Genomic DNA, 26779 nt, shown 5'->3' with positions numbered 1-26779 from the left:
TGGCGTCCGCCGGATTCGAGGCATGTCGAAGCACGCTCGAGCATCACCTGGACTGTGGGAAGTGCAGATGGTGCCAGCGCAGATTACCAGAAGCTACAAAGTGTCCTACTAACTAGGACAGTCAGTTGTTGTGGTGGTGACAGAATTGGTATTGGGGCTTGCCCACACTTGCGCATGCCTCCAAACTGTGCAATGGCGATTACTGGGGAAGATTGTAGGATAGGAAACGAAAAAAAAGAGCGTCGACTCAAAAGAAGGGGCCTAAAGCAAAGAACGCAGCAGAAAAGCCGGGTAGTGCGCGTGGCAATGGCGGGCCCGACGTCTATGATGTCTCGAAAAGTTTACGGCGCGACAATGACCTGAGATTCCGACTCGCTTGGCAGGGCCATGGATAGCTCGCCAATTGATGCCCCTCCACATGAGCCGCATCCCCACAGTTGCACTCCCCTACCACCAGCCAGGCCATGGACATCACCAAGTTTGTGACCGACTACCGCGAGTCGGCCTTCCTGATAGGCGACTACAATACCTACCACGGCCAGTTGTCGCGCCGTCTCCGAATCGTGAACAAGAAGCTTGGGCGGGCAACACCCAAGAACGCCAAATATGCCGCAAAGGCCCCGGTGACGGCAGAGGATATCAAGAACAACAATGAGTAGGAGCACCTTGCGGAAATGCCGTCTCGGAAACTGACTGTAGCAGGGCTCTTCACGTGCTCCTGCTCAACTCGGAACGCGCATGGGCGCAGGCCATGGCCACAAAGGCTTCTCACTCTGAAGACAACGCCGACAAGAGCATCACTGGTTCTACACGCCAACACATCCTTTCTCGCCTGCACAAGGCCATTCAATATGCAAAGCAGGCTGTAGATCTTGTCTCTGACACGAGCGCGAGCGGCGCTTCCGAAACGGATGTGCTTGAAGCAAAAGCATATGCATACACTCTGGCTGGAGCGCACGAGTTTGAGAAGCAAGCCGAGGGCATCAAGAGCAAGAATGCTTCGCCCTCGCGCTGGGCTCCCTGTCTCACCAACTACTCGGCGGCGCGCGTCATCTACAGCTCTTTGTTGAAAGCTACGAGGAAGGACCTGTTCAAGGATGTCATGGCAGGTACCACCGACCCAAGCATACGCTATGCTGCGTACCAGAGTCGCATTCCACGTACTGTGGGTGTTCCGGCGGTTGCAATCAAGCATTTCCCAAAGGACGATGCAGAGCTAGTCCAGGCTGTGCAGAAGCTTGACTCGGCAGCCTTGAAGGAAGAGGAAGCAGCCTCATCTCGTAAGTAACAGGATCCGAGGACTCAGGCAACGCTAACAGTCACACAGACACCCAGATTACATGGCGAGGCCGAACAGCAAACGTGGTGGATGCCGCAATTGGGCAGGCTCTAGCATCTGTCGATACCGCCTCTGCTGCCCTTGACCAATCCGCGACCTCCACCTCATCCCCCAAGGACCGAGCCAACGCGTACGACGATATCCTCATAGCGAGCCAGGACGCAGTTGATGCAACACGAAGGGCGATCGAGGAGCTTGAGAAGGAAGGTGTCGACGAGGGCGATGCGCGTATGCAGGATCTCCGTGTCACGAACCTGGCTGTCAACTATGACCTGATATCATGGAGAGTTGGGCGGAACAGAGTGCTTGTTGGCAAAGACGACGGGCTCACGTTTCCTGCGAATCCCCCGCAGAAACCGCGACGGCCACGTAAAGACGGCAAGCAATGGGTTGAACGGGAGGAACCCACTGGCCGCAAGCTGGCACGTCTGCGAGAGCGCATCGCTCTATACGATGCGATCCTGCAAAGTATTGACTCGGTCAAAGACCTAAGAGGTGCCGCTCGCGATACTGGCTTCATTTCTGAACTCGACGGACAGCGCGCATATTTCCAAGCGCTAAAGTGTTTAAACTTGTCGCACTCGTATGCATTTTTGTCGACACCAAAACAAGCGTTGGCGCTTTGCAACAGAGCATTGACGTTGGCAAGCCAAGCGGCATCAGCTCCAAGATCCCAATCACCTTCAAGTTCGAGCGCACCCAAGATGGAAGTGTCAGGTGAACAGACACAGACGCTAAAGAAGAATCTGGAGAATCTGAACTCGCATTACCGAGGTGTTGTGGCGCTTTCGCAACTGTTTGCAAACTCAGAGACCGCGTCCAAGGCCGGACTGGCGAATGCCGCACCCGTTGTTGAGAGACTGAACGAATACCCATCATCAGGCTCGGTTGATCTCAAGAACCTTGTTACATGGCCTCCGAAGTTGAAGCCTGTACCAGTCAAGCCTCTCTTCCTCGATGTAGCGTGGAACTACGTCGAGTATCCTGGACGCGCACCGCAAGTGCAGGAACCAGAGCCAGAAAAGGCGCCGGTTGAGGAGAAGAAGGAGGAGGAGAAGCCGCAGGCCAAGAAGGGTTGGTTCTCCTTTGGTAGATAATCAGCAATCGCCGCGCGGTTCGCAGGGATGTATCCGTGGGATCACGGTTGCTCGTTCAAACGCTACCACTATGATCAAATGGTCTTCAACTACAGCCGTACAGACAGGTACGTGATATAGCACGATCAAAGACCCTGAACATGCCCTTCTCCAGACTGCAACATGGTTCACGCTACGGCTGCCCGTCCAATTTGAGCCCTTTATTTACGTGACAGCCACAAGTTGGAGACAAGGTGAGCCGTGATTGGTCTAGTGTAAGGTATGTGCACAGACGTGTATGGCTGTTGTGGGACTAGTGTGATTTGAGCCTCAGGGGCAATAGCATAAGCGCCAAATCTGCGTGAACCATCACGCGCCTGACGGGACGGTTGTTTCGTTTCAACGATATGTGTTCGTGGGTCCCGCAGGTTGGGGCGTGGCGTTGATGAAAGTGAATTTGAACCTTTGATATGTGCTGAACTGCTTGTGATATAATCCTGGGAGGCTGATTGCTGAAAAGGCAATCCTTCACCCTAGATCACGACGGCGAAGCTTGTACTACAGCAGTAAAACGGCCCGGCTCAAAAGAGACTGGAGGGGCGCTTGGGGGTAGCAGTTCTGAGGTCATGCAGGTGATTAGGGTTAAATGAGATGGGTGGATATCGATAGGTCGATACGCACTGTCATGACCCCTTAGTACTTACCCACAAACGCGCAGAGAACGTATCTTGTACCTTGCAGCTCAATTTCTTGTCTTGCTCGTTCCTCTCAACAGACACTCTTTCAACACTGTTTTGTAGCTGTGGTCCTTCTGTCCTTCGCTCCTTATCGTCGCTCATTTACTTAATACCACACTCTTTTGAAGCACCACTTACCCGTTCGCGTCTTCTTTGGTGTGTATCATCAAAGCGTGCCCGATCCCATCCAGTACATTATCAGCAACTCGAGGGGCGCCACGCGTTTCTCGACCCTAATACTTCATCACGGCTTCCGCACTGGCTACCTCTATCCTCCCTCGGCCCCAGGTCGACGATTCGTTTCGCAGACCCTCGATTCTGCAGGTTTTCGACCTGCCCGCCTTCAAGACGCCAACCACCAATTTCGAAGACAAGCTGCCGTCGATCGGCCACGATATATCACGCCCGTCCTCAAGCTCGACCGTGGCTTCATACACTCAACAACGGCATGGCAGCAATGCCTCGATCCAGCTGCCTTCGCTGGCGACGCTAGCTTCAGCTGCATCGAACTGCCCCGCAGCGAACATGAACAGTAATGATAATGATAATATGAGGAAAGAGACGCCCGAGAAGAAAATGCCGTCTCCGCTTAGGTATGTTCCATTCGAAAGGCAGGCGGGCTACGAAACAGGTCGTTTTTTTGATGAGTCGCGACCCAGCTATACTACATCCTCGAGGTGAACATGGCAATCTATGTTGGAATCCTATCGAGAAAGTAGCAGTGTATGCCTTTGGGGATGCGGTATGGCTGAGATGCGACTGACAAAAAACGTTCGTGCAGCGCTGCGGGTGCCGGCCGTGACTGGCTTATCGCAAACGCCAAGCCTTGCACCACGGACTTTTCAACTCGCCCGCTAACATGGAAACCAGCAAACCCTCTAATGGACTCAGCATGACTTATGCAACTTCTGCGCCCGCAACCGCTGGTGGACAAGCTGGTTCTCCGGTACGTATGATTGTGATCGTTGGTGTTTTAGGTCGAGGCATTTCGCTCTATCATTATGGGCTTATCTCACCTATCGATAACCCTTTGCCCCAGCAACGAGCTCCTGCGTACCATACCTCCTACCGATACTCGTGCTGATTTATTTAGCCCTCGTGCATGAACTGTAGCACCAGCACTACCCCCTTGTGGCGCCGCGATGAAACGGGCGCTGTTCTCTGCAACGCCTGTGGCCTTTTCCTGAAGCTGCACGGCCGGTAAGTTGCGACTGTACAAAATGCATAGGAGACATGTACTGACTTGACATCCTCATCTCTGCAGGCCACGACCTATCTCACTCAAGACCGATGTCATCAAGAGCCGCAACCGCGTGAAGACTGGCGGGCCAGGCGGACGCAAGAGGGTATGCAGGTCATCTCGTAGTCACTGTTACGACTAACACACGACAGACAAGTGACCAAGGTGGTCTTCCTGCCGCGCATCCCGATGCTGATGGCCAGCTAGCCCTCGCCCAGCACCGCCGCGCATCAGGCAAGATCTCTTCAGGCTTATCCGACCGCTCGCAATCGCCTATTTCACGCACCGGCACCCCAAACTTCAACCATCCCTCCAACATCGCACCGTCGCACCTGTTTGAGCAGGCGCTGCATGGTGGTGATTTCCACTCGCCTTCGCTCCCAGGATTCGGTATTCGTGCTCCCTCACCCGCTAACTCGTCGATCAACGGTTCCCATCTCGAAGCTCCTCTCCCATATGAGACTCTCGCCGCACAGAACACTGCACTCAAGACACGTGTCTCGGAAATGGAACTTATCAACGATCTCTTCCGGAACCGCGTTAGCGAACTCGAACAGAGCGAGCAATCAGCGCGGCAGACAGAATCAACCTTAAGACAAGAGCTTGAGGAGATCAAACAGCGGGAGGCCGACCTGAAGAGGCGGCTTGACGAAATCGAAGCCGACAGCCCAAGACACAAGAAGATGAAGATGAGCGAATTCGTGGACGAGAGTCGCGCTGGCACGCCTATTAGTGCTATGGTTGAATAGTCACCATGAGCTCTTGATGAGGCGTTTCCTTTGATTATCTAATGACTGTTTCATGCATGCGGGGAGAGACCGAGTTGCATCGGTCATCTCCCTGCGACGAGAGTTGGGCGTCGACGCCTACTTTGTGCTCGGTCTTTACGACCATCTAATGTCTGAATACCACTTCTTATCACTGTCCCTTGGGGCTTTGATTGTATTGTAATCTTTCTTTTGAGTCTGATACCAAGTGTTGATGCGAGGAGATGTAGCTGCGCTGTTACGGCCGAGATGGGTGGGACGGGCTGGGATGGATGGGATGAGGCGGGAACGGGCCATGCTTACCAAAAGTCTTATATGGGGGTTAGTTTAGTCGCTATTCAATGCGATGCGAGCACTACATTTACTTGCCTTTGTTTTATGTTGTATGTGAGAGCTAGTGCAAACTTAATATGATCACGCACTGGTCTTATAGTCAGAACCACCTGAGTACCAAGACGACGACTGGTCCGTATTCATGGCGGCTGCGTTGAACATCACACTGCAAATATAGTTGTTGGGTGCGTTCACTTTGATTTGTTCAAGCCTACCCGCTGATTCTTGCTCATTGCATCCCAGTTTGGGTGGCATTAGGATCTTGTGTCAGGATTGTACTGAGTTCATCTCATCATGATGACTCTTGAACCCTATTCACACTCCGAAATATGTGAGTGATACCGATACTCAAATATGAGCTTGAGGTTTTCCCTTGTTTGCTTGACTGAACTACCAGTCGTATCGGAAAAAGATCTCCCTGCCGGGAGTATGGTGTCTGTTGTGCCATGGAATACGGTCGACTCGGGCCACATGTTTGCAATGTAAAGAAGTGCAGAGCATAAGAAAGAGTTATATCACAGTAGAGAAGGTTTCTGCACCGTCCTCCTCAACAGATAAATCTAGGTCATGTCTAAACTCAAGCCAAAGAACCTCAATTGACACATTGAGCGTGATGATGTCGACAGTCGGCTCGGTTCTTTCGGTTGATAGTAATGTGGTTTTGAGGTGACTGTAGGTTACGGAAGGCTGGAATGGTCTCCAAGATCTCCCAGCTCAGCACAAAGTCTCATAGAATCTCTCATCTTTCATAGCAATTCCAAAATGCCTTAATTGGCTTCAAGACATTGGTCGAAGTGGTGGTTATCGGGAGTAAACGGGGAGCGCTAACCCGATGTGAGCTCCCGCACGGACTCTTGGCGGCTAATCAACCCTTCAGCGAGTTTTTGCATCCACCTCCTCCATCCTCCTCCCACCACTCCCCATCCATTGAAGGACCAATTCATCTCCAACTCATCTCCACTCCGACCGTCAACACCATCACCATGGTTGCCATCGCTCGCTCCTTCGGCGCCGCCCGCGTGGCCGCCCGCGGCTTCTCCAACGCTGGTATGTCTCGCGCCTGCCGCAGCAGCTCAAGCCATTGGGTTTGAGCTCTGCAAGCTCATCAAGCAGCCATTGACCATCATCTCGCAGCCCGCCAGCCCCAGCAGAGCACCCTCGTCGCTGCCCGCAGTGCCTTCCGCAACAACGCCGCCCGCAACGTCATCCAGAAGCGTGGCATCGTCGCCGAGTCCACCGCTGCCGCCATGGTCGCTGCCGCTAAGATCCAGGGTGCCGGTCTCGCTACCATCGGTCTTGCCGGTGCCGGTGTTGGTATCGGAACGGTTTTCGGTGGTCTCATCCAGGGTGTTGCCCGCAACCCCTCCCTCAGGGGTCAGCTCTTCCAGTACGCCGTTCTCGGTTTCGCCTTCGCTGAGGCCACTGGTCTTTTCGCGCTCATGATGTCCTTCTTGCTCCTCTACGTCGCATAGATGTGTGCATTGCATGGACTGCCGGACATTTGGGGTCAACGGTATGGGGGTGCCGCAAGGTTGAAAACTTTTCTTGCGGATGGGTGTGTGCATAGGGACGACTACTACCTCTTTTCCTACTCTAGTGGCCGGTCAGATTGTGTAAAACATGTACTTTAGACGAGCAATCTGAAGAGCAAGCTACCACCACGGCTCGCTTTCCTTACCCAGCGCACGTGCGGAAGCTCTAGCTATGGTAATGACATGTGCGGATGACTGACGTTAAGCTCAATGAACTCGATTGGACCCTCCTAGACGATACCGAAGCTTGTCAATGCCCGTGCCACGTTCCGTGATGAGCTACTGCTGTTCTAGCTGTCCGATATTGGAACTTGTTCGTGCCAAGCTTTTTGCTCGACTTCAGCTTTAAGCTTGTGGACATTCCATACTGCCTTCCCTTCCACAGCGATAGTAAAGTCCGACTTGATGCTAGGTGCTTGTCGAATTGTTTGTCTTACCTCCCGTCACAGGTATACACATCGATGGCCTACCCCAGAACCCCGCGATTGCCTCGGTACGGCCCACATCACCGGGGGTAAGTTGTAGATGAACCATCGATACAAATCTGGAGTAAGGACGCATTACTTGTTCGATTACAACCCCATATCCACGAATGCTGCTATGCCGCGAGCATGATTGCGATGTTGCTGGCGTTGTTATGATACTAACCGTAGTTTCCCGCGGAAGTCACGGAAACAGGTATGGACTTAAATCACAACGATACTGTTATGGATCTCGCTGATAGTTTGCAGCATCAATATTACAACGCAGTCGGCACCACTCGATCGTCCATGAAACGTATATCGCTCGACCTCTTACGACCGCCTTACAGCACCAACGTCCTTCATCCGATCACAATACACGTTGGATACGCATGGTCTGAGATAATGAGGAATGACGCATCTGTGGGATGGCGCATCTGCGGAATCACGGGGCTGTGGCCATCATAAACGAAGGACTTTGACACGGGTGGAATGAAAGCTGTGGCTCCTCATGATGGGACTCACATACTCAATCGCATCGCAACATGGATGGTGGGGCATGTCTGGGGAGCCTCTGTATCTGGATTCAGATTGCTCTGATACGTGATACAGTCACAGAAGAAGCAACGACTGCTGCGCAAGTCGTATGGAGGGACCGAGGCTGCATCGTTTCAGATCTACGTTTGGGCAGATGGTGAGGCTGTTCCCGAAACATGACACAACAATGCTCCAACCTGATTCCGAGAAACCGAAATCGGAAACTAAACAACCCAACTCTTCCTTGCCGACTGCGGGACATGCAATGCTCTCGAACACCGAGATGGTGTATGTTCTTACTCGGGTGGTACCACACCGTGAAACTACAGTAGGTTTCGGGACAAGCTTCAACATTTGACGCTGCAAAGCTTAGCTGTCATGTCTCGCTGGCGTCACCACTCTAGCTCATGGTATTTAGCCCTCGGACGCCGTCCTGAGGTCAATTGAGCAATTACTATTCCATCCGTTCTATCATCTTGTAATCTTTGTGCCGGTCACTTCTCTTCTAACAACTCCTATTACAATACACTTGCAATCCTGTTAACCAGTAAACATGCGTTGCACAGCCTTCATCGCCGTTGCTGCTTTCTCCAGCGCAGTCTTCGCTGCTGGTAAGCTTCTATGCCTCTACGGTATGCACGTAACATCGAACGTCCATCTAACATCTCTCAGCCAACCCTCAAGATGACGTTGCGTCCATCCTCGAGGCTCTTCGTGCGAACAACCCGGAAGACGCCGATGCCGCTGCTGCGGCCATGAAGGTCAAGCTCCGCCGTCAGGATGATTTGGACTCTATCCTCGCCGCCCTGGAGGCCAATAACCCCGACGATGCTGCCGCTGCTAAGCAGGCTTCGTCTTCATCTGCCACCAAGCGCCAGGACGACTTGGCTTCCATTTTGGCCGCACTTGAGGCCAATAACCCTGACGACGCCGCGGCCGCTAAGCAGGCTGCACCATCCTCCGCTGCCACCTCCACTCCTGTTTCTAAGCGTCAGGACGATGTGGCTTCCATCCTCGCAGCACTCGAGCAAAACAGCCCCGATGATGCCGCGGCTGCGCGCCAGAACATTCAGAAGCGTCAAGACGACGTTGCATCTATTCTTGCAGCACTCGCGCAGAACAACCCCGATGATGCCCAGGCAGCTCAGAGCCTTGGAAAGCGATGGATTGCTTAGATGAAGAAGGTCTCGATGGCAAGGTGATGAGCGGGTGCAGCAATTTGATTCGGAAGGTAATAGTTGGGTGTACATAGTTTAGTGCTTTTGACTGACTCTATATGATAAGAAACCTCCAGGCATAATTCTCACTAATGCACTCATTTGGTCTGATTTTGATATTTGCTAAAGAATAATGTTGTTGCTTCTGGTCGAGGAGGTTGCCCCGAATTGGGAGCAGAGACGCAGCCCCTGCTGTACCCCGCATCGAGACAAGAATCACCACTTGTCACAACGATCTACTTAGCGAGTACGTGATACACAGGAGGGCCGCGCCCATTTTCGGTATCAACTTCTGTTATATATTATCTAACGCCAAATTTTGTCCAGTTTCTCCATCCGACACGATGGCCGAGTGGTCTAAGGCGGTAGATTTAAGCCCCGCTTAGATCTCTACTACAGAAATGTGCGTGGGTTCGAGTACGTTATACCGCACAATGTTACGTCGCGACATGTACTAATCTGATATCAGACCCCACTCGTGTCAAAATGAACATTTTTTTGTTTCCTTTTTGTTTTTGCTCCTTCGCTCGAGAAAGAGATGGTCGGTGTTAAGTGTTAACGTCGAGGACAACACAGCCGATCTTACCAACCAATTTGGCCTGCCTATGCTCCATTAACGGCGAGCATTAGGATGAAGTATAGGAACATTCGTGGCCAAGTACGCTTTTTCTTTCATCTTTGTACTCGGCAGAAAGATTATTTGGCCAGTGACAAGGGTTAACGTCAAGGACGACCACGCCCGCACGTACTCATCAACGGCGAGCTTCAGACCAAGGTGAGAAAACTCACGAATGTGTCAAAGAACGGCGGCGTTGATTTTCTAGGCGAAATCGACGGACGGCACAAGGGCATATCACATGTCAGAGGACGCACGACACCACATGGAGAAATTAAGATTGATATGTCCCACACTTGCCCAAACTACCCACTTCTTTTATATCCGCTCCTGCTTCTTAGAGCCTCACCATACCTAGCCAAGACAAACGGTATAGACGCACCCAGGATGCTCAAACAGCCGAGCAATGTACAAGCCCACTGGGGGCCCAGTCTTCGAAACATCTGGACTGCAAAGAGGGGAAAGGTTCCACCAAGTACGTACCGCAATATGGCATTCGAGGCCATGGCACTGGCACTGTACAGTGGTCCGTACGTATCAGTAATATACATCATGCATGCCATGAAGATGAGCATATTGCCCATGCCGAAGAAGGCTTCGGCAATGGTTGGCACAATCCAATGTACACGGTAGGCTGCAGACCAGCCAAAGAGGAACAAGCCGATAGTGAGAATGGGCCCACCAGCGAATGCAAGCGGCAAGCGCTTTTCAGGCGCCAGCCGTGATGTTGCAAAGGCCGGAGCTGGCCTCTTCTCTGCAACCGCCTTCCGCACGCGAGGCAGGTAGAAAAGTTTGCTGAACGATACAATGCAAACGGTAGCTACAATGACACCGACACCCAGACCGAGGAATGTAAGACCTGTGGATATGCTATCGAACCCATACTCTGTCTCGAACACATAAGGGAAAGCGGCGAAGAAGGCGTACAGCAAGCCAAAGTTGAAAGCAGAGTACGTGTTGAATGTTGCCACAATCGGCTCCGTGAGCAGCATGTGCATGGGCCGAGTAAGAGTTTTGGTGGCATAGGTGCTGACGACCTTCGGCAACGACATGCCTTCGGTTGGTGATCTTGGGAGCGGAAGATTGCGTTTCTTCGCGCGGCGACGTAGGAGGACGGGTTTGTATGACTCACGGAAGAATGGCGCTGGTGCAATGACGAGAATGATGGTGAAGAAGAGTATCAACCATGACGTCCAGCGCCAGCCACGTGTTTGGGTTACGACAGCACCCAGGATTGGTCCTAATGCTGGGCCAAAGAATGGTGTTGCGACGTAAAGCGACATGGGACCAGAGCGCTTCTCAGGCGGCCAGATATCGCTCAACGTACCTGACCCCATACTCAGACTAGGCGCAGCGAAGAAGCCAGCCCAGAATCTCAGCACCACCAGACCCGCCATACTTTGCACGAGACCTGTGCCTAGGATGAAAAGCGCAAAGATGGGCAAGCTGATGAAGATGAGGGGTCGTCTTCCAAAAGTTTCACTAAGCGGAGCAGCGAACGGTCCACCAAAAGCTAGTCCGAGGGCATATATCGAGTATGCAAATGTCGCGATAAGTTGCGTCGAGCCCAGCTCTGCCGCTGCTTGTTCGATGGCCGGTGTGAAGACGGACGATGCGAATGTCCCCACAAGCGCAATACCGGAGATCGTGTATGTCTGATACCACTTCCTGGCTGCACTCCAGTTATGAGGGTTCAAAGGGTCGTCAGGGCCGTCCCAGTCGAGAGTCGCAGGGCGAACTTGCGATGAAGCCCCAGCAGCGATTGGTGTTGCATCTTGATTTGAACTCGGCTGAGGTCCTTTCTCAGGATCAGAATCTGACTTCAAGCCCACCTCAGTGGATGGCTGACGACTTCTACCAGGAAGCTTTTCGACATTGACGGGACTTGGTGGCCTTGTTGATGCTGCTGTCGTATCCGACCAGGAAACAGGTCGTGAAGCATTTGGAGTGGCCATGGCGTGAGTCTTTCACTTCACAGAGATGAGAAAATGGAGCTGGCAACAAGTCGACAGAGCTTTCGCGAGACATGAAAAAGACGAATGCGTTTGCGCCATGACTTTAGTATGGCCCACCATGGTAAAACTCCGATAAGAAGACTTTCTGCACAGACAACAAGATGCGTACTTTGCTGATCGTTCGTTGATCTGGCATGAGATGCGATTCTGCAAACTAGATTGGTAGGTCCTGGTAGTGCATCTGGACGATCCTGGCTCCGATCGTTCCAAAAATTGGCACGTTGAGCTTGTTCGCAGTTGAGAAGCGGCTTAATCTAGGGATCGGGTGAAGCTAGAGTTCGGGATCGTGCCGGCGCTGCATCTGAAGCGGGTCTGATGACGATGAGCACTGCTTTCTTTTTTCATTCAACCTCAATAGTGCATACACGTCCATTGAACCCACCAAGTCGGCCAGAAGTCATTGGTGCCTGTGAATGGAGAACGTGTCTCTACTCTAGTGTGAGTCTCGTGCTTTCAGGGATACTGGAGAAGCATACGAAGAGCCTCACTACTAGCGCACTTGCTTATGGATAGCCGGCGACCTGGCTGTTATCGCGCGCCAACGCGATCAGAGACATAGCTCGAGATAGTGTCGCATTCAGCAACGTCTGGCAGCAATTTGATCTGCAAGCGCTCACACGTTGAACAGTTGCGCAATGCCCCAGTCCGGCTGGTTTCTCCCCACCAACGTGCTCAGTGTACTAGCATAGAATTGTAAGATGCAAAAACGATGGAAACACAGGTAGAAAAACAAACGGAGCCAGTTATATTAACCTCTGACAACGTACATCAGGGCTGGCACGATCGTTCATAGGCCCCATTTTTGCTGCGCAGCTAATTGCATGGCCAACCCAACCAATGGCCCTCAAACACCTTCTTTCTGCATAAGCACTTCTACAACGAAGCTCTGGTAAGCGGGGATGAGTATGCGCAGCACCGTCTGAGCTACTACGTCGCCTCGATATACTTTCTTTTGGTTTGGCAGTTCGCATTCTACAAACGAGCCCAGGCAGCGCGAAACTGGCGCGGTCAGGCATAACTACGCGCTTTTTCGCGTTAAAAATGAAGTCCGTCATCACTATGCGACAGCAACAACCACTCAATTCTGGCACAAATTTCGGCCTTCGGCATTCGTGGGAGCAGTCGCAATCATGAGGAGTTTCAGCGTGTCTTCGGCTCTATCACTTGAGATCGCCCGCACTCTCCTCTCAGCAGTTTGCAAGATCCAACCACGTCAACTGTCGTCAAGCGAATGTGCGCCCTTAGCCCCTAGTTTGATGCGACACCCCGGATTGGGATCGAAGCTGCACAAGATGTCAACTTCTACGCTCTATTGACCGAGATGAATAAATCTGACACACGGTGTTGGCGATCGTCATCTTTTTGTTCATCTACGACAGCGACGCAAATCTCCGCAACGACTCCTGAGTTCAGCTGAGAGTGCGTCGAACATGCTACGCCACTACCACCTGTGGGTCTCGCCTCTCTCCACCGACGAAGAAAAGGATGAGAATCAGGGTTTGAGCAAGTTGAAAGAGAAGACGTCGTTCGATTACTAGTTGTGGCTTTCTCAGATTCCAATCGAACGTGGTTCACATGTTTTGTAGCACATCATAGAAGTATCGAGACTACACAAGAGTCTAGGGAAACGCCATCCAACACCTGACAGAGTATTGTGAGTAACGATCGTCGCATACTGTACTGCGATCGATTAGATACAGGAAGAGTGAGGCACATAACGGCCAACCGCATTGTGCGTCCAGCCTAGTGAATACAGCATATCTTGGCACACATAGCCTCACTTACAACCGCCATTCCTCCCAAACTTCAAGGTCAATCCTGACATCCTAACGCAACAAAGTTGACAATTGACAAATGGCTAAACAAAACATCTCAAACCAAAGCGACAGAGGCGTACACAAGAGCGCGCAACGACCGTCGTGCTTTAGCTCTTTCAGCTCTACATCGAGCATCACATTCAAAATTAGGCATAGCGTAGTGGCCTTCCAGGAAAAGATACGATCATTAGATAGTAGGTGAGTAGTTACATTGGATACGTAGTGGTTATGGTTGGCCTAACATCATGCAGGCGAATACAGCAGAAGCACCAGCAGGCAGCCGTCCCCTGCTCCAAGCTCCTTACCCTCCCATTCGAAATTCGTCTTATGATATACGACTACGTTTTTACTGCACGCGATGCTACCTACTCTGATATCCGTCTTGTTTCTTCCCAGAATATCTATCCAAATGTGTTCTGGAATGCCAAGATGCCACGCGGATATTATATCAAAGGTCATCCTTGTATAGGCGAGGAAATGCTCGAGTTTACAAGAGCTTCCTCAGGCTTAGCTGCTCTAAACACCGAAGGTATTGCGATTGGCAAACGACACGAGGACGTAGATATACTATACCAAGAGGCCCAGCTTGGGGTAATGGCTTTGATGCTGACCTGTCGTGCGCTGTAAGTCTCGAAACTTGTATACAGAAGAAAGAGCACTGACACTGACAGATACCACGAGATGCTTGACATTTTCTACGCGCACCGGACCTGGCAGTTCAACGACCTTGACACTCTCGTCATTGCTGCGGAACATATCCCGATGCGACATTTTAACAATATCCGCTCTCTATACCTTAACGCAAGCCACCTCCCTCGATATGCAGATTTTACAGGCTACATTTGGGGCTTACCCCGCGAGTATCAACAAAGGTTTAGACACTTGGCTCCTCCCTCAAGGTCGCTGATATCGCGCATATCGCGTGCTATCGATACCAGATTGGTTGACACCGGAGACATTCGCAAATGGCAGGCAGTCTGTGATATAATAGCTCGGATGGAGTCGCTTAAGAAACTGCGAATAACCTTGTGTGAGCAAGCTTTCATTGTGGTATTAGAGAGCAGACGACCAAGTGTACAAATCACGAAGGAGTCATTCGTGTTCGCTCCGTTGACTGAGATTGGGAAGAGAAGAGACCTAGAGGTATTCGAGGTCCAGGTTGACTGGCCTGTCGGCGATGACGATGCGTGGTCTGACGAAGCAGAGAAGGGGTTTAATTTGATCAGGCTTGCCGGGGAGTCGCATCCAGGACTGCAATAACCCGTGTCGCGTATGACGTCGCCTAAAGATGTGACACCTATCGTTGCCAACCTAGATAGTCGTCGGTTGCCATGCGGTATTTCTTTCCAGACCGGCATGCTGCCTTCTCGAAATGACAGAAAGAGGATCAAATCACAAGATTATAGTGGATAAACGTTGCACTACAACGCCGAACAATGCTATTGTTTGCGCCTCGAAGAAGAAAAAGCCAAAAGAGCAGACGAGCTACATAAATGACGTGAAAATAATACACTACTACCATGACACCTCGACCCTTACACTATTGTCCTAAACTATGCACCCCTACCACATCTTTACTGGACATCGAGAAGCTGCTTCAACTGTACAATCAACTTCCACTCGTCCTGGCTAACGTCGCTCCTGAAGAACTCCTTGAGTGTATCGATACTCTTCCGGCTAATAGCAGAATAGAGAATATCGTCTTCTTCCAAGTGGCGACCGTACATGGGCTGATTGTTACCCTCGATCTTGACGGCGACGGAGGGTTGACCCCTCTTGCATATTTGCATGGGTTTGTGGTCACGCTCGATAGAAGTGCTATTGAACGAATTAGTAAAGGGTGTGGTAGTAGAAGAAAAGCAAACTTACACTCTTCCTAGATTGACGATTTCCTTAGCACCAGTGACAGCGTTCTTCTTGACCGCGCAGATGGGCGTTGTCATTCTCAGAGCACCTTCAGTAACATCCACACCAATGATGATAGGATCCTTCTTGTTGAAAACAGCGACCGGCTTGAGTACGCAAGGGAAGACTGCCAGCATCTTTGACTCCTCCTTCCGCTGCTCCTCAAGCTGCTTCATGTGCGCTGTGAACTTGTCGAACAAGTGGTAGATGATGTCAGCTTCGAAAATCTTAACACCGATCTCCTCTGCATACGCTTTGGCTTCCTTGTCAACCTTGACATCGAAGCACAGCATGACGGCGTATTCTCTGGCCTTTTCTAACATGATACCGGCTCGAAGAACGTCCTTCCTGAAAACCGGACCAATGGAAATAGTAGCCACAGGAATCTTTGAGACACGCAAGAACTCGAGGAGCGCTTCGAGCGAACCCAGAGTGGATGCTTGGACAGAGACACCACGACCAGTCTTGGAAACCTTACTGAGCAAGTGTGCTAGATCGCCCATGACTTCGTCCATGAGGTCCTCCTCGTCATCGTTAGGACCGACGACAAGTAGACGCGAACCGGCGATGGCTTGGTCGAGTCCATCAGCAGCGATTTTGATACCCATGGCAGCCTTGACCTCCTTGTTGTGCACGTATTGTGACTTGACACGTAGCTCCTTCATCTCAGCCGGCGTCAATAGCGCTCGAATGTTGGTTACTATAGGTTCTGGATTACCACACAGCACTATGCGGTCGCCTTCGTGAAGAACACCGTTGGACAAGATAACATCTATAGTGGTACCAAGACCTTCGATGACCTTGACTTCAAGCACAGTACACTCAACCTCTGAAAGATACATGAGGTTGTTCGTAAGGCGCTCTTGCGTAAGCTTGACAATAAGCTTGATCATATCAGGGATACCTTCTCCCGTATGCGCTGATGTTGGGCATACGGAGACGTACTTGGACATGTTCTTGTTTCTGTTGAAGATCTCAGAGTTGAAACCTTGTTCTTGCAGTTGAGTGCGAACAAAGGTCCATCGCTCTTCAAACTCAGACTGAACGGAGGCCTTTTGAAGGCTCAGACTATCTTCGAAGCCGTTGTTGTCAATCTTCTTCCAGCCGAACAGACGATCGATCTTGTTGAGAGCAACGATGAAAGGTGTCCGTCTGTCCCTAAGAAGCTTCATGGACTCGATGGTTTGAGGTTCAAGACCGTGCATGATGTCGATAACGAGGATAGCAATGTTACAGAGCGAAGAACCACGAGATCGGAGGTTGGTAAAAGACTCGTGACCGGGTGTGTCAATAACTAGGAGACCAGGGACGTTGAAAACAAAGTCGTTGTCCTTGTTAACGACGGCAACCTTCTTCTGAAGTGCCTCAACAGGGAAGTAGGTGGCACCAATCTGTTGCGTGATACCTCCAGCTTCGCCTTCTTGTACGTTGGTCTGGCGGATCTTGTCGAGCAGCTTTGTTTTACCGGTATCGACATGGCCAAGAATACAGCAAATGGGAGATCGCAAGTTGTCCTTTGATCGCGCAGCAAGAGCCTCCTCGTGAGCCTGCTTTCGTCGGTCGGCGGCGGCAGCCTTACGAGCGGCTTCGGCTCGCTGCGTGGCGGTTCCCTCTTCGTCTTCCGACGAGTCGTCCTCGCTGTCATCTTCAGAATCGGAATCTGAGCTGGCGTCCTTGGACTTGTCGGCCTTGTCTGCAACAGCCTTCTCCGCTGCCGCCTTCTCTTCCTTGGCCTTCTTCTCACTTGCCTTGCGCTCTTCTTCTTCATCGGTATCGACGTCCCAACTGTCTTTAACACCGTCCAACTCGTCGGCTTGAGCCTCCCAGTCGTCGGCGGAGTCACCGTCCTCTCCCTTCTTGGCTTCAGCATCGAGCCGGGCTTTCTCTGCAGCCTCAGCTGCAGCGGCGGCTTGCTCTTCGGCCAGCTTGAGTTCTTCCATCTTCTTGGCGGCCTCATCTGCCTCTCGAGCCTCCTTTTCTTGTTGACTCTCGGCCTGCTTCTTCTTCTTTTTCTTGCGGTCATCGTAGACTGGCTTCTTCTTCTTCTCGGCTTCGTCGGCAAGTCCGGCAACCTTTGTGCCACCTGATTCTAGGAGCTGCTGTAGGCGGAGTTCGTTCTTTGCCTTTGCTTCCTTTTGAGCCTTGGTCATGTACTTGCCCTCCTTCTTCAGTTGCTCAATCTTTTCCTTCTCCCTCTGCTTCTTGAGTGCCTTCGCTTCCTCCTTGCGCTTCTGTTCTTCAGCCTCTTGTCGCTCCAGCTCCTCTAGCCTGGCTTTCTCTTCGGCCTCAGCACGCGCCATCTCCTCTTCTCTCTTCTTGCGCTCTTCCTGTTGCTTCTGTAGGGCAGCCAGCGCAGGATTGAGCTTCTTCTTCTTGCCTCCAGCAGCGGGCGCGGCATCTGGAGCTGGTGTAGGGGCCGAAGGTGCGGCAGAGGCAGCTGGCTTGGTCTCGGTAGGCTTCGCAGGTTCGGCTTTGGCAGGACCAGTGGCCTTCTTCTTCGCAGCCTAATACTGGTCAGTACACACTCATCCAATGGACAATGTAGTTGACGGATCCGTACCAATTCCTTCTTTCGCTGCTTTTCCTTCTCCTTCTTCTCCTTCTCCTTCTCCGCCTTGGTCTTTACACGCGGAGCATCATCGGTGGTCTTCTCCTCGACGGGTTCCTCTGTCTTGGCAGCAGCGCCACCCTTACCCTTCTTCTTGCCGTAGTTTCCAGCAAATACATCGTCGTCATCGTCGTCGAAGGTTCCTTCCTGTGGTGCTTTGCTGTCAAAGTCGCCGTTTGCATCATCAACAGGTGGGTCCTCGCCTTCGACTTCAAGATTTGCGCCCTTCTTGTTCTTCTTCTTGCCGCGCTTTGCAAGAGCAGCCATCAGACCACCGCCTGCAACATCTTCATCGGCGGCGGCAGCATCCTCAGGCTGGGGTTCTGATGCAGCGCCATCCTGAGGCGCGACAGACTCGCCGAGCTCGGCTTCCCAGTCGTCGTTCTGCGCCTTCTTGTTGCCCTTCTTTTTTGGCGGCATTTTGTATATGGTGTATTCCTACGGATGTGGTATGTGGACTCGTATGTGCAGATGTCACTAGAGGCGTGTTGTGCTAGGGCGTGGCCGGGTCGACGGTTCGCACTCGATGGGTCGCACTTGGAGTCAACTGTAGAAATCGCAAGTGGTTCAGCAGGCGGTCTCGCGCTTCACGGTGGAAGTGGCAAGAGGGAAAACTGGAGCCGAAGAAGACAGGTCCCGAATCAACCAATAAAGGCCTGGACCGTGAAAGAGTGACAGGAAAATGCGAACGCACACTGGCTTCTGCGAAATTCCGTTGGAGTTATCGATTGTTCTGTGTGGCGGCGGGCGGCGAACGGCTAGCTATGGAGGGGTATGAGGCGCTCGGACCACACATGGCGCCCATGGCTTCCTTGTCTATGCCGTTTATTAGCAACCTCTGTCCACTAACAAGGAATCAAGCATGCAGAGCAAGTTATGATGGACATCTGTCACTATGCAATTCTTCATAGCTATTCTTGCATCCTACGTCCCAGGTCTACACCCAAATTTTCCCTTCCATTGCGAAGCACACTACAGGACGACAGATACAAAGTGTGCTGCTCCGACAAATTCCAGTACGTTTAACGCCGTGCCAGAACCTCTTAACTCCGACCCAATGAGAGAATGCAACGACGATATTACAATAGTAGCGATGAAAGCCACATGCAGAAGCATGGCCATGTACGTGACTGATGATGAAACGGTATCTTTATGGCAACGCGTAGAATCGTGAAGCATCGATCAAATAGAAACTAACTGCAGCCCTTAAGGCTTAGTATAGCTGGCCGCTGATGAGCAAGGACTCGACAGCAGAGCCAATGAACTGCTTCTTGAGCGTGAGATCGCATCCAAATCTGCCGTCGTGTTAGTGTTGATCGTGTGATTATATGTGAATGAACATACCTCTGCTCTAGTTCGGCCTTGATCTGCTTCTTGGTGACGTTCATGAGATCAGACTTGGACAAGATATCCTTGATCTCGATCAAGATAGCATCGTCACTTGGCAGGTTCGCCATCTCCATGCTATCCATGCCGTAGCCACTCTGGGCAAGACTCATTCGTGAGTGATTGTCGTAGCGTGGGAGGTTGAGGTGCGACATGGGGCGGGATGGTGGCATGCCTCCATACTCTGAGCCAGCGACGGATGCGCTTCCAAACGGCTTCCTGGTAGCGTAGGTGTAACCTGAAACCTCCGAGCGGTCGTCACGGATGGTGTGCTGCTCCCACATCTCTGCTTGGTACTCCTCCCACCTCTTCTTAGGGATGCTGGCAGGGTCAAACTTGCCTTCGTCCGTGACAACAATCTTCTGGCCCTTTTCACCTGTAACAACACGAGTGTTACCCCAGGAGAAGTCGTCCATGTACCAGAAAGAGTACAGAGGTAGACCAAAGGCGAAAACGGGTGTTGCGAAGATGTAGATAATCATCCAACCAATCATCTCCCACTTGCGTCGAATAATGAAGATGATAGCCTGTAGACCATAGATGGCACCAAGAAGAATGAACGCCGTGATAGGGACGACGTCAGGCGACCACACCAGTGTGTAGATGAGATAACCAATGTAAACAACGATGACAGGCTGTACGACCGTTGAAAGCAGATCCATGAAGACGATGAAGCGCATACTGAAACAACAGAAACCACAAAGCTGGGTAAGCGGGATAAGTTCGATCAGGTTGTGAACAGTAGAGTTGATCCAGCGACGACGTTGAGACATGAAGACGGACCAGCTGTCAGGCGCCACGGTCCAAGCATGTGCTCGCATTGTGTACTTTGTCTTGTACTTGGAGTGGAATTTGAGAAGGAGCGTGGTCAAGAAACGATCCTCTCCCAGATGCAACAGGTTCTTCGTATGTAGAGTGTCGACCCGAATCTCTTGGTAGGCTTCAACGACTTCCTTGCTGACGAACAGTGGCTTTCCAGACTCGGCAGCGCGAATGCGGTACATGGTGAAACAACCAGGAAGACAAGTGACTGAGCCGAACAGACTCTCGAAAGCCTTGGTCAAGTTGTGGGAAATGAAGTATTCGTACACTTGCATCATCGTGACGAAAGAGGATTTGGCGTTGGTGAGGGCAGTTTCACCACAGATGGCAAGTAGGCGAGTATCGTGAAGGAAGGCTGCGACAAATCGAGTGGCGGCGTCAGGCGCAACCTCGGTATCAGCATCAATTTGCAGAAGGAATTCGTAGAAGGTAGGGTTGACTCCAATGATGTTCCGAATCTGATGATGCATCTCGAGCTCAAGCGGAGTCATGGGGAGGTTGTAGTGCACACGGTTCAAGAATCGCATGAGGATAATCTGCGAGTCACGCTTTCCACGGTTACCAGGCTTGGAGACTTCCGAAGGCTTTCCGATCTTGACCACGACCAGGAAAGGCACGATGTGACCATGTACCTCGTACAGACCAGAGTAACATTTGCCCATGTTGTGTTGACGTTGTCCTTCGCCCAGACTCTCGAAGCTGAGTGGCTCGGGATCGGTAGCCTCGGGGACACCCAGAATGTCGAGAACGATACGAGGGGTGGGCTTGTCGTTGCCTTGACCGATAATCATGCCATCGCAGACAATGACAAGTAGTTTGCGCTTGTCATCATACTTCATCCTAGCGGCAGAATCGATAGCACGACGAAGGGATTCTTCGTCTTCAGTGTATGCGGGAACGGTGCAGATGATGAACTTGTCAATGTTTTCCGGATCTGTCTTTCGGCTGAACTGAAGAGCCGCAAGAAACTTGAAACCGATGACACTGACTAGCATAATGGAAATCGCAAGAAGGAAGTACTTGGCGAACAAGCACTTGGCCGAGTTTCTGGTGTCGACATCGCCGACATAGAAGAGATTGTTCATGCAGGTCTGCATGTTCGCTTTTGTTGTAGCGTCCAAGTTGAGATTCTGCCAGTACTTGGTAATGTCTTTACCAGCCTGAACTCGGAAGATGTCCACAACGTCTCGTGACATGAAGTCGGTATCGATGTTTCCTGTGTCGTTGGGTTCCTCACCAATCGGGAACTTGAGTTCGCGACCACCTGGAATGTAATCCGTGAAATCATATACGCGGCCATTCATGTAGGCAATCGAGTTACCCTTGTTTCCAAGCGTTTTCAGATATTCAGGGCTGTATCCAACTCGGCCTTTCATGTAGTTGGCTTTGAGGAACATTTGCTGCTCAAACCACCAGTCGGGACGAGAATCGTTGGTGAAAGACCGGAAGTCATGGTATTGCGCGTTGAGATCGGTGGTACTGATGAGATTGTTCACGGATGAGTCGGTGTAGTTGGAGTTCTTGTAGTTCAGTTGAACGGCGTCGTTGATCCCCTTTCCGTCCTTGCCTAAGCACAGAGCAGAGACTTGCACAGGGAACAGATTGGTCGCATCCTTTCCTGCGTACTTCTCCAGATTCTTCTGTGGGACAATGCTGGGGTAATGGTGTGGAATGAACTCTCCCAAGTCGTAGACGATACCCCGGATGGCAACGTAAGCTTCGTTTCCATCCTTACCGTCGAAGGAAGTCAGTTCAGCAGAAGAGTAAACATGTTGTTTCGGGCAGATGACAGCGGGAAACCCAATCATGAGGAAGATGACAAACGCACAGCTCCACCAAATGATCATGTTGATGGCTAACTTCTCTCGCCATGCCATCCGCACGTCTTTGCGCTTGATGCGTCCAATGTATCGGATAGCAAAATCGGGAATGAGCCATGTCATGACGTAGACAATGAACACCCATCTCTTTCGACTGCTGGAAGTGGGAATGGTTTCGACTTCTTGTAGTTTTGCATCAGCCGCTTTCTCGTCGTCAATGGCTTTGGGCTGTTCCAAGCCATGGAACATGTCACCATTGGTGATGCCAGACGGCGCTTCTGAGCGGGCGTCAATATCACGCTGACCGAAATAGTTGCCGCTCTTGTCGTCATAGTATGCGCCGGGCGAGGGCGAAAGAAGGCCGGTTCGGACGTCACCAAACGATCGACCAGCTTCGGGAGTAAGCAGATTGTCGTTGGAATCAGCAGGTCCACGGGCATAAGGAGCGAGGTTCGATACATTGGCAATCTCGAGCCAGCACTTCTCACTTAAGAAGACACCAGTGGCACCAACACGAACTTCGTTCTCTCGCCACGGCTTTTGATCGAGGACCATCTCATCCTTTTCTTTGTCGCTACCAACAATGGCAAGGTCAGTTTGAGCAAGTCCGAGGAACTCCGCGAAAGGCATGAAAATGCTGTAATCAGCAACCCGGAGACGTTGACTGATCTCTGCGATACCGAGAGCCTGAACCTGTTGACGAACGCACTTGCTGTCGAACTGATTTGCAATCCTTCTGTCATTGGGTTTCAAGCAGAAGACAAAGTAAGCGTTGGCTTTCCGCATTGTCGATTCAATAGTCCTCAAGGAACTGATGAACTGACCCGCAGCACCAGTCTGCTTCTGGGACTCTCCAGGCTTCTTGGTGCCAGAGATGTTGCTTTCGGCATCACTGATGGCCTCTTCGTCAAATACATTCAGTTGACGTCCAAATCGTCCCGTCTTGTCAGCCTTCCGCTTTGCCAGACTAGGTTGACGCGTGGGTTTGGAGCTAACGGTGGCTTGAACAATAGCTGACTTCTCTTTGGGATGTGACATTTTCTGAAGAGCCTCTTGTCCAAAGAGTTGTTGAACGAACGGAGCCTGCGCAGACTTGAGTAGGTGCATCATGTCACCAGAGATAAGCTCTGCGTTCTCTTCCAACAGCCCCTCGACGCTGTAGTCAATGTCACCTGTGAAATGGCGAATTGTGAAGGTTGGCGAAGTGTTGGGCGTGGGGAAGTTGCTGCCGGGTTGTACGACAGTAAGACTACCAGGTACGATAGCCTGGTGCTTGCCGTCGAAACGCTTACGAATAGCCTCAAGGAATTGCATATCGGTCTTGCCACGGCGCATCTGATCATCGAGGATGCTCAAAAGGCCATTGCCTGGCTTCATGAGACCCGTCTTCACGGCGGTGTTGTCGTAGAAAGCCATAGGTGGCAGAGAGATCTCCTCGGCTTCCAGCTCTTGGATTTGCCGTTGGAAAAAGCTTTCTTGACAGAAAGAGATGAGAGACTCGTTCGCAGTGTTATTGAGCAGTTGGTCGAGTGATGATCCGGTGGCTGCAAAGTTGGCGAATCCGGGGAAGTCGACCATTGAAACGGTGTTGGAAATCTGCTCAGACGGCACCGAGATCCTAGAATTCATCTGCTCCATGACCCATGTTACAAGAAGTGAGTAGAGAGAGCGGGCGAGCTCATCCGCATTGGCTCGTGCACCCTTGGGATCCAGCATGACAGTGACGCGCTCGCGGTAAAGTGTCTTGGACTTGTATCGCAAGCTTTGCTCTAGATCGGACATGGCGACACCCAAAAACTGAGCAATGGGTACTAGAGACTCCTTGTTCTTGACAACGGTGATAGACTCACCACCCTCGTGAGAGTAACCACCGCTCTCATCGGGCGCAGGGGTAGTGTTTTGACCCATCTCAAACTCGAGCTGACCAATGTGCATGATGGTAGCCATAATCTCGCATATGCCTGCAATGCTTTCCTTGCCAAACTCAAGCCTGCGCAGAGCGGCCTTAAAATCAGCGAAGCCCTTGGTGTCGTCGATACCCACCTTGAGCTGTGTGGGGTGTCCGAGATAGCGCCATCTCTTGTTGGAACCGAGCGAGGTACGGTTGCCGCCATTACCGTCTCCGCCTACAGCGTCAAGGAAGAGATGCTTCTTTTCATTGAGACTGGTGCCGGCGAGGAGGTAGTAGAGAACGTGGTAGGTGCGCTCTCCAGTGGGAACGGAAGCGATGCGGCTGCGCTCGAGGCGGTGGGCGAGGAACTGAGCGCCCAGAAGAGTGGCGTTGTTTGCGGTAGTGGTATTATACTGGAGCTCTAATAAGAGACCGGATTTGGAGGCTTGCGGGGTAGTGAGGGACTTGGTAGTGGTGAAGGCATCAAAAACAAAGTTGGCGTGTTCGATCTTCTTGGACAGGGGTGTAGAGGAAAAGGACATGAAGGACCTCAGCATATGTCCACGGATAGTCGTCTTTCCAGCGCCGGACTCGCCACTGTCGCATGTTAGAGGGGTGGTTTAGATGCCAGTCTTGCAAACACTCACAGAAAGACGATGGCCTGGTCCTCAGAACGATGTCCAAGACGCGTGTAGGCTCGGAGGGAGAGATCCTCGGCGGCCTGGTGGGCACTTCCCTCCTTGCCGCCGTCGACACCCAGGCTGGCATCGGTGCATGTGTTGATGGCGACAATTCCCTGGGACGAGAGGGAGGCGATGGGAAGATGTGCGTGATAGCGGCTGGCAAGGGCAGAAGTCAATCCCGTGTCGTTCTGCTGGTGCTGGGGCAGCGATGGCAGCGAGGGGTTCTGCAGCGGATTGGAAGCCATGATGGGCAGCCGCGTCCCCGTGGGAGCGAGTGAGGGACTGGAGAGTCAGGCAGGAGCAACGCCGTGTCGAATGGCAACTGCTCGTCGAATGGTTTGTCTCTTGCTGGTGTTGCGTCCGGAGGGCTACTCAGAATGCAGACAGAACAAGAAAAACACGCCACGGAAATAATTACAATCAGCGAGTGTGGTAAAGGGTGTACAAACGAAGGTAAAGGATGTTCAAAGCCGTTGACTTGCAGTGCAAAGGGGCCGGTACAGTATGCTGGCTGCTCTGGACGGAGCGCTGGAGAGCATGGGGCTACGATGCTTCTAGCTCAGCTTCGCCCGCCGCCGCACCAGCCGCCTTTTGGCGTGTGTTGACTGGGAGACCCAGCGATCACGAAAAGGGGGCGCAAAAATAGAATAGAATACGCTGAACTGCCCTATTGCCTCACATCTCCATTGCGGCTCCACTCGTCTGCTTACTGATGAGACGGAAACTTTCTTTGCGCACTCTTCCGCCTCGCACTGCTCACGAGACAGCGGACAGCACGAGGCAACGCGACGCGGCCTGGACCAGACAAACAAATATGGTCGACATTCTTTTCCACGTTGCACTTCCTTCCCCAGGCATGGACTTGGAACCCGGAGGCGCGTTGCAGAGAACCACTACCAGCCATGCATGCTAGTGGTCGCGCTCCCCCGGGAACGATCATCGCTGCACGCTTCAATGCACTAGCTGCTCAACCCGTATCGATTGCGCGGCGACTGAGAAATCCTCCCACCGCGGACAATTCTCCATGATGCTCACGTCTCTCACCAGCCGTCAGCTAACGTTTGTTTTGCTGGCGTGAGGACGTTGGGCTAGACGGCCTCGAGGCCCACTGCCCTAGAACCCGGAAGGCTGTGCTGTCTACATGACTTTACGATAGACCCTGGAGTAGCGCCCGCGCTGGGGACACAAGGATTGATTTTATCAGTCCCAACGAGGGGTTAGTGCTTTGACGTCAGGTTGAGTTTTGAAATTGTTCCGGCGTGATTCGGTCTGGTTGAAACCAGCGATCTAAAGACAAATGAGAGCTAGATGAAAGGGAGCGAGTGTGGATATTGGGATGCGCCCACGCTATGATACAAGCTTCAGACATCGGAAGCCATCTCCACAGACCCAGACGGTGTGCCGTCCGTCTTATCGATTACAGACTGGCCATGGAGTGATTGGAATTCTCCGATGTTTGCTTGTTCATCGCCTTCGATAGTCTGTGGAAATATCGCTGCCATGAATAACAAACTAAAAATAGGGGTTGCCATCGCATCCAGCGCCACCCGCTCGTATCACAGGCCCATCGGGTGGGCGCCGCTGCTGGTAGTGGCCACGAAAACCAAGACTCGCCATCCATGTCCGGCTGGCGTTGATGCATTGAGCTGTCTCGCACCGGTATTAGTCACCTTGCTAATACCCCCTAATCATACCGCACCATCCCCCATGAAGCTGGGCGGGAACGCACCTCGCCCTGAGCCAACAAACATCACGGCTGCTCTGTCTGCGTTCCACGAGCCTCTCTTGCTACCTGCCTTTTGTTCTTCTTCATACAATCGTTTAATCCGTCCACTCGCTAGTCCCTTTCGCACCGTTGCTGTGAAAGACGTAATTACATCTAGAGGCTACCCGTACCACCTTTGCCCGGACATCGACCATCTGGGACGACACCTGCAGTTGACACACGGTACCACCTCATCTACCCTCGCTATAGTA

At 51.9% G+C, this 26779-nt stretch overlaps 9 protein-coding genes across 9 annotated transcripts; 6 read left to right on the top strand and 3 right to left on the bottom strand.

Annotated features, from left to right (window-relative positions):
• Window positions 1–464: 464 nt before the first annotated feature.
• On the top strand, window positions 465–2436 carry AA0111_g5013 (hypothetical protein; the record flags this gene model as incomplete). The annotated part of the gene is made up of 3 exons (XM_028651079.1): window positions 465–655; window positions 703–1280; window positions 1328–2436. 3 exons carry the CDS (start codon window positions 465–467, stop codon window positions 2434–2436), a joined length of 1878 nt encoding a protein of 625 aa, XP_028507422.1.
• Window positions 2437–3677: 1241 nt separating this feature from the next.
• On the top strand, window positions 3678–5141 carry AA0111_g5012 (hypothetical protein; the record flags this gene model as incomplete). Its single annotated transcript, XM_028651078.1, has 5 exons — window positions 3678–3745; window positions 4023–4098; window positions 4246–4352; window positions 4417–4498; window positions 4545–5141. 5 exons carry the CDS (start codon window positions 3678–3680, stop codon window positions 5139–5141), a joined length of 930 nt encoding a protein of 309 aa, XP_028507421.1.
• Window positions 5142–6475: 1334 nt separating this feature from the next.
• Window positions 6476–6964, top strand: AA0111_g5011 (hypothetical protein; the record flags this gene model as incomplete). The annotated part of the gene is made up of 2 exons (XM_028651077.1): window positions 6476–6539; window positions 6627–6964. 2 exons carry the CDS (start codon window positions 6476–6478, stop codon window positions 6962–6964), a joined length of 402 nt encoding a protein of 133 aa, XP_028507424.1.
• Window positions 6965–8575: 1611 nt separating this feature from the next.
• On the top strand, window positions 8576–9197 carry AA0111_g5010 (hypothetical protein; the record flags this gene model as incomplete). The annotated part of the gene is made up of 2 exons (XM_028651076.1): window positions 8576–8633; window positions 8695–9197. The coding sequence occupies 2 exons, from the start codon at window positions 8576–8578 to the stop codon at window positions 9195–9197; spliced, it is 561 nt and encodes a 186-aa protein (XP_028507423.1).
• A 963-nt stretch (window positions 9198–10160) lies between these two features.
• Window positions 10161–11810, bottom strand: AA0111_g5009 (Polyamine transporter 4; the record flags this gene model as incomplete). The annotated part of the gene is made up of 1 exon (XM_028651074.1): window positions 10161–11810. The coding sequence occupies one exon, from the start codon at window positions 11808–11810 to the stop codon at window positions 10161–10163; it is 1650 nt and encodes a 549-aa protein (XP_028507593.1).
• A 1490-nt stretch (window positions 11811–13300) lies between these two features.
• Window positions 13301–13408, top strand: AA0111_g5008 (hypothetical protein; the record flags this gene model as incomplete). The annotated part of the gene is made up of 1 exon (XM_028651073.1): window positions 13301–13408. One exon carries the CDS (start codon window positions 13301–13303, stop codon window positions 13406–13408), a length of 108 nt encoding a protein of 35 aa, XP_028507594.1.
• Window positions 13409–13724: 316 nt separating this feature from the next.
• On the top strand, window positions 13725–14947 carry AA0111_g5007 (hypothetical protein; the record flags this gene model as incomplete). Its single annotated transcript, XM_028651072.1, has 3 exons — window positions 13725–13885; window positions 13939–14310; window positions 14359–14947. The coding sequence occupies 3 exons, from the start codon at window positions 13725–13727 to the stop codon at window positions 14945–14947; spliced, it is 1122 nt and encodes a 373-aa protein (XP_028507587.1).
• A 314-nt stretch (window positions 14948–15261) lies between these two features.
• AA0111_g5006 (Eukaryotic translation initiation factor) lies at window positions 15262–18620 on the bottom strand (the record flags this gene model as incomplete). Its single annotated transcript, XM_028651071.1, has 3 exons — window positions 15262–15505; window positions 15557–18096; window positions 18153–18620. 3 exons carry the CDS (start codon window positions 18618–18620, stop codon window positions 15262–15264), a joined length of 3252 nt encoding a protein of 1083 aa, XP_028507588.1.
• Window positions 18621–19413: 793 nt separating this feature from the next.
• On the bottom strand, window positions 19414–25047 carry AA0111_g5005 (Chitin synthase 8; the record flags this gene model as incomplete). Its single annotated transcript, XM_028651070.1, has 3 exons — window positions 19414–19495; window positions 19545–24716; window positions 24767–25047. The coding sequence occupies 3 exons, from the start codon at window positions 25045–25047 to the stop codon at window positions 19414–19416; spliced, it is 5535 nt and encodes a 1844-aa protein (XP_028507585.1).
• Between the last annotated feature and the right edge of the window lie 1732 nt (window positions 25048–26779).

The sequence above is a fragment of the Alternaria arborescens genome (genome assembly GCF_004154835.1).
Source record: "Alternaria arborescens strain FERA 675 chromosome Unknown contig_9, whole genome shotgun sequence".
NCBI lineage: Eukaryota > Fungi > Ascomycota > Dothideomycetes > Pleosporales > Pleosporaceae > Alternaria > Alternaria arborescens.
Note: the sequence above shows the minus strand (reverse complement) of the source record. Positions and strands in the feature narration are given on the sequence as shown.